Source organism: Aythya marila, assembly GCF_965140915.1.
Source record: "Aythya marila genome assembly, chromosome: 20".
NCBI classification, from domain to species: domain Eukaryota; kingdom Metazoa; phylum Chordata; class Aves; order Anseriformes; family Anatidae; genus Aythya; species Aythya marila.
In genome coordinates, this window is record NC_139061.1 from 8097428 (window position 1) to 8111315 (window position 13888).

At 52.0% G+C, this 13888-nt stretch overlaps 1 protein-coding gene across 2 annotated transcripts; it reads left to right on the forward strand.

Moving 5' to 3' along the window:
• The first annotated feature begins 580 nt into the window (after positions 1 to 580).
• On the forward strand, positions 581 to 13808 carry NLE1 (notchless homolog 1). 2 transcript variants are annotated; one of them, XM_082776061.1, is made up of 13 exons: positions 581 to 607; positions 803 to 946; positions 1021 to 1238; positions 1320 to 1399; positions 1665 to 1741; positions 3096 to 3193; positions 4355 to 4547; positions 4694 to 4829; positions 5164 to 5210; positions 5361 to 5563; positions 6502 to 6661; positions 6751 to 6821; positions 7307 to 13802. In XM_082776061.1, exons 1-13 carry the CDS (start codon positions 602 to 604, stop codon positions 7317 to 7319), a joined length of 1446 nt encoding a protein of 481 aa, XP_082632187.1. In that variant the 5' UTR covers positions 581 to 601; the 3' UTR covers positions 7320 to 13802. The 2 variants fall into 2 exon arrangements, with proteins under 2 accessions (XP_082632187.1, XP_082632188.1); XM_082776062.1 differs by lacking the exons at positions 581 to 607; positions 803 to 946; positions 1021 to 1238; ... (1 more) ...; positions 1665 to 1741; positions 3096 to 3193 and adding an exon at positions 3316 to 3453 and having other exon boundaries at positions 7307 to 13808.
• Positions 13809 to 13888: the final 80 nt, after the last annotated feature.

Sequence of the window (13888 nt, forward strand, 5' to 3'; positions counted from 1 at the left end):
CTGTTTTGCTTGAATGGTGGCAAACTGGTAAGACAGTATTCTGTGGTTGGTTTGGTTTCCCTCTTCTGTGCGTAGGCAGTATTGAATTTTGATAGAGTGCTGATCGCTGGGGGCTACGGACACCTGATGCTTGCCATGCTTGTCACTGGTTTGTGCTGGATGGGACAGGAGATACTGTATTTCTTGCTGTGTTTCATATTTGCATAGCAGGGTTGAGTCTGTCCTTGGTGCAGAGCCCACGGAGCCAGTGTTTTTATATGGCGGATAAAACACTTCAGTCTGCAGCCCAGCCCTCCTACTAACACGGGCAAGGTGCAGGCTGCAGAATTACCTTATTTTTTTACACGGCACTGTGACAGTCTAGGAGCCTCCTTATGCTTTTACAGCGTTACGTGTGAGAAAGGCATTAAAAAGCATCTCGGTGGCCACTACCAGAAAAGCCACGACCGGCGGGGACCGAGGCGGTGCTCAGGGAGGTCTCGAACCCGCGGCTCCCCGAGCCCCCGCCGGCCGCCGGGGGGCAGCAGCGCCGCGCCCGGCTCCCCCCGGTCCCGCCCCGGCGCCGCCGCCGCTTCCGGCGCACGCGGGCGGCAGCGCGCACATGGCGGTGAGGGGGGCACCGGGGGGGGGACGGGGCGCTCCGGGACCCCCTGGCTGCCGTGGGGGTCCCCCGTAGGGCCCCGTCCCTCGGTGGGGTGCTCGCTAAGGGGGGCCGCTGCCGGCCCGGCGCGGGGGGTCAGGGCCCCGCCGTGCCCCCGGGCTGTGCTGCCGGGGTCCCGGCGCTGAGCCCGCTGTCCCGCAGGGCGCGGCGCCTCCCGAGGACGTGGAGCGGCTCCTGATCCAGTTCCGCGATGAATCCGGGGAGCCCCTGGGGTCCCCCTTCGACGTCCCGCTCCGCATCACGCCGGGAGAGCTGCAGCTGGTGTGCAACGCGCTGCTGCAGGAGGTGAGGCCGGGGGGCACCGCGCGTCCCGGCACCCGGGCTGCCCCGCGCTATCGCTCCTGTCCCTTCTATTGCAGGACGAACCCGTGCCCTTGGCCTTCTTCTTCCGCGATGCCGAGATCGTGGTGTCGCTGGAGAAGACCTTGGCGGGGCAGGCGGTGGAGACAGAGAAGGTGCTGGACATCGTCTACCAGCCGCAGGCGGTGTTCAGGGTGCGGGCGGTGACCCGCTGCACCAGCTCCCTGGAGGGGCACACCGAGGCCGTCATCTCCGTCGCCTTCAGCCCCACGGGAAAGTACGAGGGGCTGGGTGCAGGCGGGGGGCTCGGGGCAAGGCAGGGTCACCGTGCTGAGCCTGGCTCTTTCTCCTGTCGCAGGTACCTGGCGAGTGGCTCTGGAGACACCACGGTCCGCTTCTGGGACCTCAGCACGGAGACGCCGCAGTTCACAGCCAAAGGTGGGTGTGGGGTCTGCCAGGGGGGGCGGCTCCTGAAGGCCCGCAGGGATCCTTCCCCCTGCCCAGGGGGACATGGAGCAGCCCTTGGGTGCTTTGCAAGCCACATGGCACCTTCCCTTGGAGGGGAGTTGCTCTGTTCCACTACTGAAGTGAAGAAAGGATGAGGAACATGCAGGATTCTCAGTCTCTTGTCCTGGGGGTGCTGCATGCTGGGGCCAGGTCGGTGCAGCTCTCCGCTCACTCTTGCTCACGCTTTCTCTGCCAGGTCACCGGCACTGGGTGCTCAGCATCGCCTGGTCTCCTGACGGCAAGAAGCTGGCCTCGGGCTGCAAGAACAGCCAGGTGGGTGCTGGCTCCGTGGTCCTGTGGTGCCCCAGCAGCTGGGCTGGGGGGGAATCTGGGGGAGTGCAGAGTGGCCTTGCCCAGGAGAGCCTGCGCAGCTCTGGTCTGAAGCAAAACGCAACCTGCAAAGTGGGTGCCAGGGGCTTTAGGGGCGAAGACTTGTTTTCTTTGGCAGCTTGGGCAAGGCAAGTGTGCAGTCGTTCAGAGCAGGATTTCCTGTGCCCTGGAGGAGCTCTGCATGCGGATGCTTCATAGCGGCTGCGAGTAGTGGCTCCGAGCTGGCCTGTGCCTCAGCTGTGCCAGGCAGGGCTTTGTTTCTGTTGCAGCAGTCTCGCCGCTGAGCCCTGCTGTCTCGTGGCAAATGCTTTTGCCTCTGTACAGGAAAGAGTCCAGGATTTGGACATGGCCCTTGGCAGACGGCTCCATCACGAGGGAGGTGTCTGGAGCAAGCAGGGTATTGCGCGGCCAAGCCAGGGTTGCTGTTTGCATGACCCAGACATGCAGTGGCAGCCTGTTTCGCTGCTCCTGCTGAGACACAGACAAATTCCCTCTTACAGGAATGCAAAGGGGGCCCTTCCCCAGCTGTGGAGCCTAAGCAGCTTCCAGAAACGCCTGGGGAAGCAGGGGCACTTGGGTGCAATTACAAGCGAGTCAGTTACTTGCTGGGCTGCAGTGGGACCTTCGCTTGCTCTGACCTTCGGACGGTCTGGGAGCACAGAGAGCGGCTGCAGAGCTGCCAAGCGGCGCTGTCCCGGGCTCACCGTCTGTGCAGCTGCTCTGGAAGGCCACTGTGACACGAGCCCAAGGAAACAGGCAGGTTCTGGCTTCAGTTTAACCCAGGGAGCTGCTTGTTCTCTGTTTTTCCCAGGTTCTTAAGTAGCAGATGACTAATGCCTTGGCTCTTTGGATGAGCATTTATATAGAGAGGGAAAAAACAACAGAAAACTAGCATGTGTCCCGCCCACAGAATCCGATAATAAGTAGCATTTAGCACTCTCTGGCTTTCATCATGCTCTGTAAACATTCACCAACTCTCTGGCGCAGAGTGTCAAAGGCTCAGGCTGGCTTTCTGGAGACCTGGATTGCTTTTGGGTTGAGGCAGATATTTTTGTAACAGCAGCATCTAAAGCAGAGAGGAGGGCGATCGGGTCTCATGCGCTGAGACATCAGCTGATTGCTGCTGGGATCTGCAAAGGCATCCAGTCCTGCTCTCCTCCTGTTCTGCTCTGTGTGCCAACGTAAATCGCAGCCCCACAAGACTGGGGACACCTATCCTTTCTAAATGAAGCCTCGACGTTCCTGGGATTCACGTGATGTGTGGCCTGACACGACCCTCTTGCTTTCTCTCGGGCAGATATTTCTGTGGGATCCAGCCACCGGCAATCAGATCGGCCGGGTTCTCACCGGCCACTCCAAATGGATCACGTGCCTGTGCTGGGAGCCGCTCCACATGTAAGTGAGGGGCCAGCCCAGCCCTTCTGCCCCGTTACTTTTAAGGAAAAGACCGGCTTGACCTGAAGGGCATTCCTCCCGTTTGCCTTTCTCCTGTTATGGTGCACAGAGGGAGCGTGTGCAGCAGAACGTCCTGTGAGGTGGGGCAGGAAAAAGGCATCCAGCTCAGGAGTCACAGCCGCTGCTCGCAGTCCCTGTGAGGGTGCTGGGGAAGCTGCTGCTGGGCTGTGCCTCTGCTCCCCTCACCCCGTATAAACGAGGTACCTGCCAATGGAAAGGGATTGATGTTTTCAGTGCTGGACAAGCTGCTCAGAGTGCTGAGATGGGAGCAGGAAAGCCTGCGAGCGTGGAGTCTGAGCTCAGCCTGTGCAGAGCACTCCTGTTCTGCCCTCCTGCATCCTGATTGCCTCTGTTTGTTTATCTTGAGGGCTGATTAACTCTGCAATCTCCTTATCCCTTGGATCGGCTAAAGCTCTGTCTGGGAGAGGTGGGTGAGGGGGGACAGTTATAGCCAATAATCCAAGCCATTATAGAAATAAAGAAGGAAAAAAAGGGTCCCTTCGGAGCAGAGCCCTGCAAATTGAATTTGCTGGTAGGAAACTCCAGCAAACAATTAATTGGATTTGCAAAAACTGATTATAAAGGAGGATCAGGAAATGGAGAGCTGGGAGACAACCCTGCCAGAGCTCGACTTCCCTGTCTCCAGCCAGCTGCACAAGAGGAAGGGCTGTGTTCTTCCTCACCCCAGCACTGCCCTCATGCCGTCGATGTGGCCAGTGGTGCTGTCAGTTGTTACTAAATCTTCTGACTGCTTGGCTTAGCGTTGTGCTGCTCGGTTTTCCTTTTTCTTTGAGGATGGTTTGCTGTCAACAGACAGCTAAAGGGAGACAAAAGGGAAACTCCTGAGAGCAGCGATGCAGCAGGAGGCAGCGAGTGTCATTTTCAGCCCAAGAGTTGGTTTGGAGGGATGCATCTGTCTGCTGGTCCCCTGCCTGTGGGATGTTTCTCTGTAGTTGCCTTTGCCTGGCCTCTCTCTGGTGTTAAGCCAAAAGAGAACGTTGTATTTTAGAAACTTCTGAGCTCTTAAATCCTCTGAGGCTGACGGAGTAAGATCTTAGCTGTGCCTGCAGTGCATGTGGATTTGACGGTCTTCTTTCCCAGAAACCCGGAGTGCCGCTACCTGGCAAGTGCCTCCAAGGATGGCAGCGTCCGCATCTGGGACACGTTGATGGGCAGGTGTGACAAAATCCTGACAGGCCACACGCAGTCGGTGACGTGCGTGAAGTGGGGTGGCGATGGCTTGCTCTACTCCTCCTCCCAGGACAGAACCATCAAAGTCTGGAGGAGCCAGGATGTAAGTGGGGCAGGCAGCCCTGTGGCCTGCTGACCAAGGGGGCTGCACGTGGCATTGGAGCTTTGTCCACTCTGCCTGGCGTGGATTGAACCTGGTCTGGTTCTGTGCTGCCCATCCCTCTCTTAAGCGTGTGGTTTTGTTTCCAGGGCGTCCTCTGCCGCACCTTGCAGGGCCACGCTCACTGGGTGAACACCATGGCCCTCAGCACCGACTACATTCTCCGCACCGGCGCCTTCGAACCTGCTGAAGCCACCATCAACCCGCAGGATGTGAGCGGCTCCTGTAAGTGCAGCGCCGCGTTGTAGGGTGGAGGAGGCAGCAAGACCTCTTGATGCTGCCAGGAGCTGAAGCTTCTTCAGAGCTGGGAGCAGACTCTGTGCCGGTGTCGGTCATGCTGACAGCTGTGATACTTCTTGTCTGGGGCATGAGACTACCTTGAGTTCAGAGGCTTCAGCTCCCAGTGTGGTTCCTGGCAAAGAGGAAGAGGCTGAACAGTCACAAATGTGTTTGCTTGGCCCACAAGTCAGGACTGGAATTGGCATCATAGGATTATAATGTTGCTTTTCTCCCCACAGTTGCAAGTCTTTCTTCTTAGCCCTCTCCCTTTCTCTTCTAGTGGCAGAACTGAAGGAAAAGGCACGGCAGAGGTATGAAAAAGTCAGGGTAAGTCCCATTGCAAAGTTTGCCCTTGCCATGGTTTGTAACATTAGTACTGGTGGAAGCAGTAAACGCACACAGTTGTCTGTTGGGTGTGTTTCCAGGCTGTTCACACCTAGCTCTGACGAGAATTGGGTTCTGTCATCCCTTTCTCAGGGCTCAGGACCAGAAAGGCTCGTCTCGGGGTCAGATGATTTCACGCTGTTTCTTTGGAAGCCAGCTGAAGACAAGAAGCCACTGGAGAGAATGACAGGCCACCAGGCACTGATTAACCAAGTCCTGTTCTCGCCAGACACACGGATAATAGCTAGTGCTTCCTTTGACAAGTCGATAAAGCTCTGGGATGGCAGGACAGGAAAGTGAGTTTTTTCTGTCCTCTTGTGGAGGTGGTGTTTGTGTTGGGTCTGCGTGTGATGTGCAGGTTACGCAGAGATGGGCAGTGCCCCAGTGCCACCATCAGCAGCTCCGTGCTGTGTTCAGCATCTCTGTAGCCTTAACTCACTCAAAGAAATTCTGCTCCTGTTTCTTTGCCCTTGGGAAGTCCCCTTGTTGGGCTCCTCACGTGTTGTAAGGTCTGTGCTTAGTCGAGTGCGTGGGATTCTGCTGTTACCCAGCCACAGTGCTGCCTGGCACCTGTGTGGCACACGCTGTCTGCTGCAGGGCTGTTTCTCTGGGGCAGGCACGGCTGCGGTGGGGTGGGATGTTCCACTCGGCTGCTCTCCTGAAGATGTGTGCATTGCACGCTGCAGACTGACCCAGTTTAAACAGTGCCCATGCCAGGGAACAGCTTGTTCTGGATGATGCAAATTCTTGTAGTTACAAGTGGTGCTGTTGGTGTTTGGATGTCCCCGTAATCTAGCTTTTAACCTTCTAGAGTGTTGGTGAGCTCTGTGGGGCAGCAGTCCTTCCCTTGTTCTCCTTCGTACTGATGAGCTCTGACTTCATGTCAGTAGTTTTAATGGTTTTTCTACATCCAGGCATGTTTCTGCTCAGCTAGAGAGGAAGGAGTTACCTTTACAGTGATGCTGCAGAGTTGCCTGCTGGGTAAGGGTTTCTTGGAGCAGTTGAGATGAAGGGCCTGTCCTCAAGAAGGCTCTGAGCCTGTCTGGGAGGAGTTCTAGACAGATTGAATTGACTTTATACAATTGACTGCCCTACGTGTGCCGAGTGTGAGATGGATTGAGTGTTCTGGGCTCCAAAGCACTTGCTTGCAGCCAGCGTAGAAGCATGAAGACAAGGCAAGGGCAGGTTTGAAACAAATCTGTTTCAATTTTTGGTCATGTCTCCTCTGCCCCAGGTACCTGACGGCACTGAGGGGACACGTCGCGGCCGTGTATCAGATCGCCTGGTCAGCCGACAGCCGCTTGCTGGTGAGTGGGAGCAGTGACAGCACGCTGAAGGTTTGGGATGCTGAGACAAAGAAACTGGCCATTGATCTTCCTGGCCATGCGGACGAGGTGAGTGGTCAAGCTGAGGTGCTTGAGAGGGGTAGGAATGCTGACTCCTCCAGGGACAGCAGAATTAACTGGGACTTTCCTTGTGCTAGGTGTTTGCAACAGACTGGAGCCCAGATGGACAAAGGGTAGCGAGCGGAGGGAAGGATAAGTGTCTGCGGATGTAAGTAACCTGTGGTCCGTCCGTTGAGGAAGTCACAGCCACTCCACATCTGCAGTTCTGTTGCAGAGACCTGCACAGTTAGGGCGTGCTCTCTCCTTGCTGAGAGTACAGCACAGGCCATGTCCCAGCTCAGACCTGACCTGCCTCAGTGCAGGGACTTCTGCTGTCCCCTGGGAGATGACTAGAAAGCAGAGTCCCTCCAACTGAGCCGTCAGTGGTGAAACTTGACTCAGATGTTTTGGCTCCCGCAGGGGGCTGGAGGGGGGGGAAAGGAGCAGTTGTACCAATCGGTCAGAGCCTTCCTTTCTCACCTTGCTCTGTCTCCCAATTATGCAGACAGACAAATTCCTGTGAGCTGATTGCCATTTGAGCACAGCTGACGAATGAACCAGGTCTCAAGGTCCTTGCGGTGCCGCTCTCGCACTAGGCCATGCAGCAGCACTGGTGCCAAGCCTCAGAAACTCAGCAGCTCTTTCTGTCCGCAGATGGCGTAGATAGGAGCAGCGACATGAAGCCACCAGTCCTGTCCTAAGCTGCCCTGCCCGTTGGCTCGATCCGCCTGGGAGATCGGCAAGGTGATGGACAGCAGGGGCTGACCTGAGCACATCTCCTTGTTCCTGTTACCTGCTGTCTCATGGACTCTTTCCTTATATTTATTTAAGGAAATTTTAATTCCGGTTCTTTTTAAGAGCTGTGCTTTGCGGGATGATTTCCTCTGAACATTACAGGAGGGATATCTCATCTGTCTCCATCTCAGCCTGCTTTTTATTGAAATTTCAGCCTTACAGTGTTCTGCCCCTTTGGAAGGTAAAAGCAAAGAGGGAGAGGAAGGGGAAAATACAGCACATCATTATGTTGCAGAATTGTGCTCGGCTGCATGCCTGGGACAAAGATCTGCTGAGAATAAAGTCTTGGGGGTTCCTCGTTATTCCAGTAAGGTTTTGGCTTTCCACTCAGCCTACATGCCCATGAGCTGTGCCAGCCATTAGCTGTCAGTGATCCTCCTCGTCGACAACAGCGAACTATTTGCTCATCCATTCAGGCCTGGGTGCAACAGGCATGGACTGCAAACTACTGCTAGAGCTGTGCTGAGTTTTCAGGTCTCAGTGGCTCTTTGAAATGAGAAAATGAGGCATCTGTGCCTCTGAACAAGGTGCTCGTTTCCCATCCACTTCTAGGGAGGAAATAAGGAAGGGATGGAGAGGGGGAAGGATGGAGCCAGAGGCATTCTGGTTGTTGAATGGCCCTTGCCCTGGATACGTGCTGACAGCAGGGCTGGGGCTGTCACAGTAAATGGCAAAACTTCTATTGCACAGAGTTGGCTCCTTCTGGAATTTCTCAAGTGGGTTTATGTGCCCAGTGGGTGAGAGGGATTCACTGTCAGTTTTATGTATTTGTAAGCTTGCTTACAAGCCTTTTTATAAGTCACTTTGGGCTTCCAGCAATCGTGAGGCAAATAGATCTGGATTTAAGTTTTTATTTCCACGATGGTTATAAAACAGTGAAAATCAGGGGGTGATTAATAAGGAGTAGAGAATATATTGTCAGATTTTAATTGCAGCAAATTAGCTGCAATTTCAAAATGAAGACCAAGACATTCTGCATAGCCCTCATACTGTGGTTGTTCCTCAGTGATTACTGCCACTCAGAACAGAGTTCCCAGCTGCAGAAGATGCATTTTAGGCTTTTATTCCTGCTGGCAGGATTGCTTTGGAGAATTAAGAGGGGATGGTGCAGTCATGACTGTTTGCTTGTCTGCAAGTGTTCGGATGAGCAAAGCACTGGAACAAAGTGTTACATCTGTAGTACAACTGAGAACACAAACTGGTTCCTTTTGTTGTTAGTGTCTTTCTCAGCCAGGCAAATCAGCGGGCTCTATCTTCATGGGATCTTTTGAGAAGGACTCAATATCCTGTACCTGCTTTCTCATTCATATGCTTCCTCTAGCTGGTTCTTGCTGGCACTGAAGGCCATGTTGCATCCATCTGCATAAACAAAGCCTTTCGTAATTTGCTAAGGTAAACGTTAGGGCAGAGGATGATTTAAAACTGTAGCTGATAATTCTGTCCTCTCCAGACTGCCATGCCCTTGGGAAGGAGAGGAGAGTGCATGCAGCTGGCAGAGCTCCGGTCACAGCTGAAAAATCTTTGTTGTGCAGTTTTTTAGGGGAAACAACCTATCTTCTGGAGTTCAGCTCTGTCTTTGTCCTGTGGTTTGACTTGCTGCAGCTCCTGGCAGCGTGTGACTCTTTCTGTGGGCTGCACAGGGTCGCTGTGCCCCACTGATCTGCGACGCATTTTGTGTTGGAAGTGGTGATTTTTCCAAAATGGGAGAAGTGATCCTGCAGGTACTGGCTTGGCTGTGTTTGTGTACCTAAATACCAATTCTTTGTCCACTGATTTCCAACGCAAAGCCACTGCTGTGCCTTCTGGCCATGCTCCTGACCTAGGTTAGCTCCTGCCATACCTTCAGACTCTACTTCTGTAATATTAGGTGCAGAGCAGAGCCTGATTAAAACCCACTTTGTGCTGGGGCACAAACCTTTCCCAAAGCAAAATGAGAGCTCTTGAAGAAAGGGAGGGCCTATAAGTTCATGCCAAAGAAAAAAACAGAAACCACCACCTACCTTAATTGTTCTTTGACCTGCTTGTGAGTCGATTTTGAACCATGCCATGTGATGAGTTCTCACAGAGACCAAATCGTATTTTCCTATCCTAAGCAGCTGCTCCCATTTCTATCATTCATACAGGACCAGCCTTCATGCATACTAAGTGCTGGCCCCTTTCCAGCTGTATTCCCAAGCAATCCCATAACACTCCTCCCCATTTTATTTGAAAGTGGCATTTCTCGGGCCATGCTCTACAGTTTACTGACTTGTGTGCTGGGAAACAGCTGCTGCCCTTTGCTTCGGGGGTGGCTCTTTTCTGGCAGGAGACAAAGTAGCACTTGATCACCCTCTCTCTCCTGGCAATGGGAGCTTTAATTAGCTAATTTTTAGAGTTGCGGTTGCAGATCTGGCTTGATGGTGTTATTAGTGGATACGATGTAACTTTTTGTCAAAGGCCAAGCACGAGCTTTGATTGCTTTGTACCTACTCAAGGATCTACCTAGCTACACTTAGCAAAAAGCGTGCTTTAACAACTGAAGTTTTTAAACCCAGTGCGATAGGAAACTCAGGATGTACGGCTGCATTTCAATCCAGTTTCACCCAGGTTACTTATTAAGCATACCACACAGGTATGCCTACCAAAAGGACCTTATTTTTCACTGATACCATAAGACTAATTTTAAGTGTATTCCGCTGATACAGTGCTTCTCCCACAGAGCCATCGGACACTTTCTCCTTTAAAAGCTGTGATAACTCATCTTGTGCCACCATTAATTTTATTACAAATCCCTAATAGGGAGGACAGTGCTGATAAGGACTGGGAAGCATGCCAGTCTGCTGAGAAAGGCTTACCTGTCTTGATTAAATTCCCAAGTATGATGCAGGGAGGGAAGGAGAGAAGAGAACAGTGAGAGCACCTAGGATGAAGTAGGCAGACCAGGATAGAGCTGAGAGGAGTGGGAAAGGTGACAGGTTCCTGTCCCCTGGGGGTAGATTTAGATAAGTGGGGCTTTAGCATCCCTCTGAAAATTGTTCTCAGGGCTGTGTGTTCTGCTTACCCAGGCAGGAAGGCTGGTGAAGTGGTGTTGCAAGTTGTGCTCCTGAGATCCTGGTTCCTTGCAGTCACGCGTTCATGTTCTGCTTGACTCAGCTGATCTCTTGATTATTTTCCCAGATCAGTAATTTAACTTCCATGTGCATACTTATTGTCTGGAGAGAGATGCAAAAAAGATGTTTTAATGAACAGGAAGAAAATCGGTATCATCTTTATTCTGCATCAGTATTAGAAGAAGCAATCTTCTCTCTGCTTTTCTTTGGGTGAACCTAGGCACCATGCAGGTCGTGTTTCCCTCAGAAATGGCTGCATTTTGGTGGTATGGTGGTAAGGGCTTACCATAAAGGCCATCAGTGCTTTTGATGAAGGTACTATGGAAACTCAGAACAGTGATGTCTGTGTATTGGGGAACTCCTGCCAGATGAAAGCACACTTCTCATGTGCGCTCAGGCAAGCAATGTGGAAGGTGCTAATTCCTTCCCAGATCTGTGCCTCTCGTGATCAAAAGTGCCAGCTCACATCTGAGGGGCTAATTTGGCCAAACCAATGTAGTGCAGGTAGGAGAGAGCTACAAATACCTTTCCAGTAATGTTATTTTCTGTTTTCCTCACCCTGAAGGTTGGTTGTCCTTGCTGAACTGCAGCTGGCTGATAGTTTTTGTAAGTCCTGCCATTGCCTGGGCAATGATAATAAAGAAATAAACTCAGCACACAGTACTCTGCTTTTGAAGAATCATCGTGGCCTCTTAGACCGCGATGCTAGTGCCCACTGCCCAGCCGTGCCTTTTGAGTGCACTGGGTAATTTATTGTCCTGCTGCATGACTTTGTCAGAGCACAAAGCTGCATCCCTCTGAGTGCTGCAGGGCTGCTGCTGCCTGTTAGTGCTAAGTGGTGAATGTGTGTGTGTTCTGGGTGAGGGAGGAGCAGCACGAGCCCTGCAGGTTATTGTGTGTTGCTCTCCCAGCATGTCCAGGAAGGAGGCTCTCTAGAAGAGGCAGGCGAATACAGTCCGCTTCATCTCCAACCTCTTTCAGTAGCAAAAGCAAGGGAAGGTGCTGTTTGTAAATAGGTTTGTTGTAGTCATAACGCTGGAAATATTGACACCTAGAAACTCTCCCAAAGACTTAACAAGGAGCCAGTTCAAACGAATGACCTGCATGCAAATCTCACAGCCCTTCATCGAGTGCTTTTTCAGATCTCAGCCCCTCAGATCCTGTTCAAATCCCAGTGCTACGCCAGTGTATTTAGTTATTCTGGTCAAATCTCCTTGCCACTCCTTGCTGTTTTGTTCTTGCTGTGCTGAAATAAACCTGCTTGAGGGCTCCAGCCCTATTATGAGGACAAAAGGACATCAGACAGGCTGCTACCAAAGGGAAACGTGTCTCATTTTTGAAGTGTAATGCAGAGCAGGTGGTTTAGAAATTCCTAAAGTGGCTTTCTCAGTTCAAAAGGGATCTTTCTTTTTTTTTAAATTTTATTTTTATATTCCCTAAAACGCAGTTTGTGACTTAGACTTTGGGGTGATACACACTGATGCTGAGAGGATTAATACTGAATGTGAGACTCAGTGGATGGCAATAAACAGCCAGTTCTGAGGGAAATTATTTTGTGAGTCAGAATATTTAACACATTGAGACTTGTGGGCTTTTTCCTGGTTTTAAAGGGGCATTGTGAGTACATCCTAGAAAGTGCTTGTGTTACTACCAACACCTTAGTTTATGATTAACTTAGAATATTTTTACATCTCATTTATTCCTTCCACAGTGGTGTTCTGAGCTGCTGAAATTAATTGTCCAGCTTCACTTTGTGTTTTTTTTTTTTTATTTGTTCATTTGTTAGGTTAGTGCCACAAAGGAATTTTGCATAGGTACTCAGAACTTCAGAAAATAAAGGGTGAATTTGATCTTGAGGGATTTTTTAAAGTTCTTAATTCTCTGTGGCACAAAATAGATGTGTCAGAATTCTTCTGGTGCCTCTATGTAACGTTTAGAGCTTAAAACATCCTTCATAAAGCTGTCAGTATTCTCTTATTTATCTCTTGCTAAATATTTCTTATGCAGGTGTGTTATCTTTGGAGCAGTCTTTAACCGTGGAGTTTTTGACATGGCACACCAGTCTAGTAGTTCTTGGGTTTGAATTACATTAAGTCAAGGGAGATAAGTAAAGAATAATCGGAGAGACAACTGTGTAACTGCTAGGTCACTATTTTCATCTAGAGCACTGAAAGAAGACCCCAAGAGAGAAGGAGCAGTGCAGGTGTGTGGGGTCTGAGATCTGGCCTGACAAGATCCCAAAGTGCATCTTGTGGTGCCTGTAACTGCCCAAATCCCAAGTAGTGCTGTGTCTGGCAGCTGCCTGCTGCCCCTTTGATGGCACACAGCCAGATGGGTTAATGATTGCTGCTGCCATGTGTAGTGATCAGAGTGCCAACGGGATCCGGGGCAGGTGGGGATATTTGGGTGGCCTGAAACGTCTCGTACACGTGAAACCTGGATGCTGAGGTGGCATGATGGAAAATGCAGAGAGAGAGAGAGAGGAAATGAAAGAGCAATGAGGAAAGGAAAGGAGCATAATTATGTAGATCTGGAGGTGAAGGTCAAAGTCTCCATGTGACTGGTGTGTGGTGTGACGTATGGTGTGATTTTTTGTTTGGTTTTGTTGGGGGGTGTTTTTTTTGTTTGTATTTGTTGCTGAAAACTGCCCAAGGCTGATCTAGAAGTGCTGGGGGGAAGAGGGTGCAAATTAGAGTGGCCATTCTCTGCATGAGATCAAGCAACATGAGAAGTGTCTTTGGCTTGTGGTGCTTACCTGTATTAGCATTTTGCCTGTGTGCTCCTCAGTTGCTTCTCCATTCCTTTAAGTTTCTTCTGATCTAGAATCTGGCTTACTAAAGGAGCAGGGTCGGGGCTGAGGGTGAGCCATGAGGCGCTGGGTAAGCAGTGTCACCGCCCTGGCAGCAATGCCGGCCCGGATGAGCATAACCTCTGCCTTCCTACCTCTGCTGCTGCCTCACAGTGCGGCTCCTCACCCTGCCTCAGTTTGTGGTGTGAGCAGGGTTCCCCTCTCCTGGTGGCCCCTCAGTTTTGTCCCTCATTTCAGGCGGGCCTGAGGTGGCTGAGGAAGCGGCCCAAGTGCCGCGTTAAAAGCGATTTCCAGGCAAGGCAGGGGCTGAAACTCGAATTTTACCTCAGCCTGGGCTTCCCCAGGTGCCGGGACGAGGACGTGTCCCCTGAGGGGACGAGGAGGGGGTCTGAGCACAGCAGCTTTGGCTCCCTCAGCGCCGGGTGTGGGGGCGCGGGGGTCCCTGAGGCGCCGCCGGAGCCCTGAGGTGACGGCGGCGGGGCCCTGAGGCGCCGCCGGGCTCCTGAGGAGATGGCGGCGGAGGGACCGCGCCTCGCGCTCCCG

Bases quoted from the DNA above. Each gene is read 5' to 3' on its own strand.
- NLE1 (XM_082776061.1), top strand. The intron at 4,548-4,693 runs GTAAGTGGGGCA...TTTTGTTTCCAG, and splicing joins AAGTCTGGAGGAGCCAGGAT to GGCGTCCTCTGCCGCACCTT. The intron at 5,564-6,501 runs GTGAGTTTTTTC...CCTCTGCCCCAG, and splicing joins TGGGATGGCAGGACAGGAAA to GTACCTGACGGCACTGAGGG.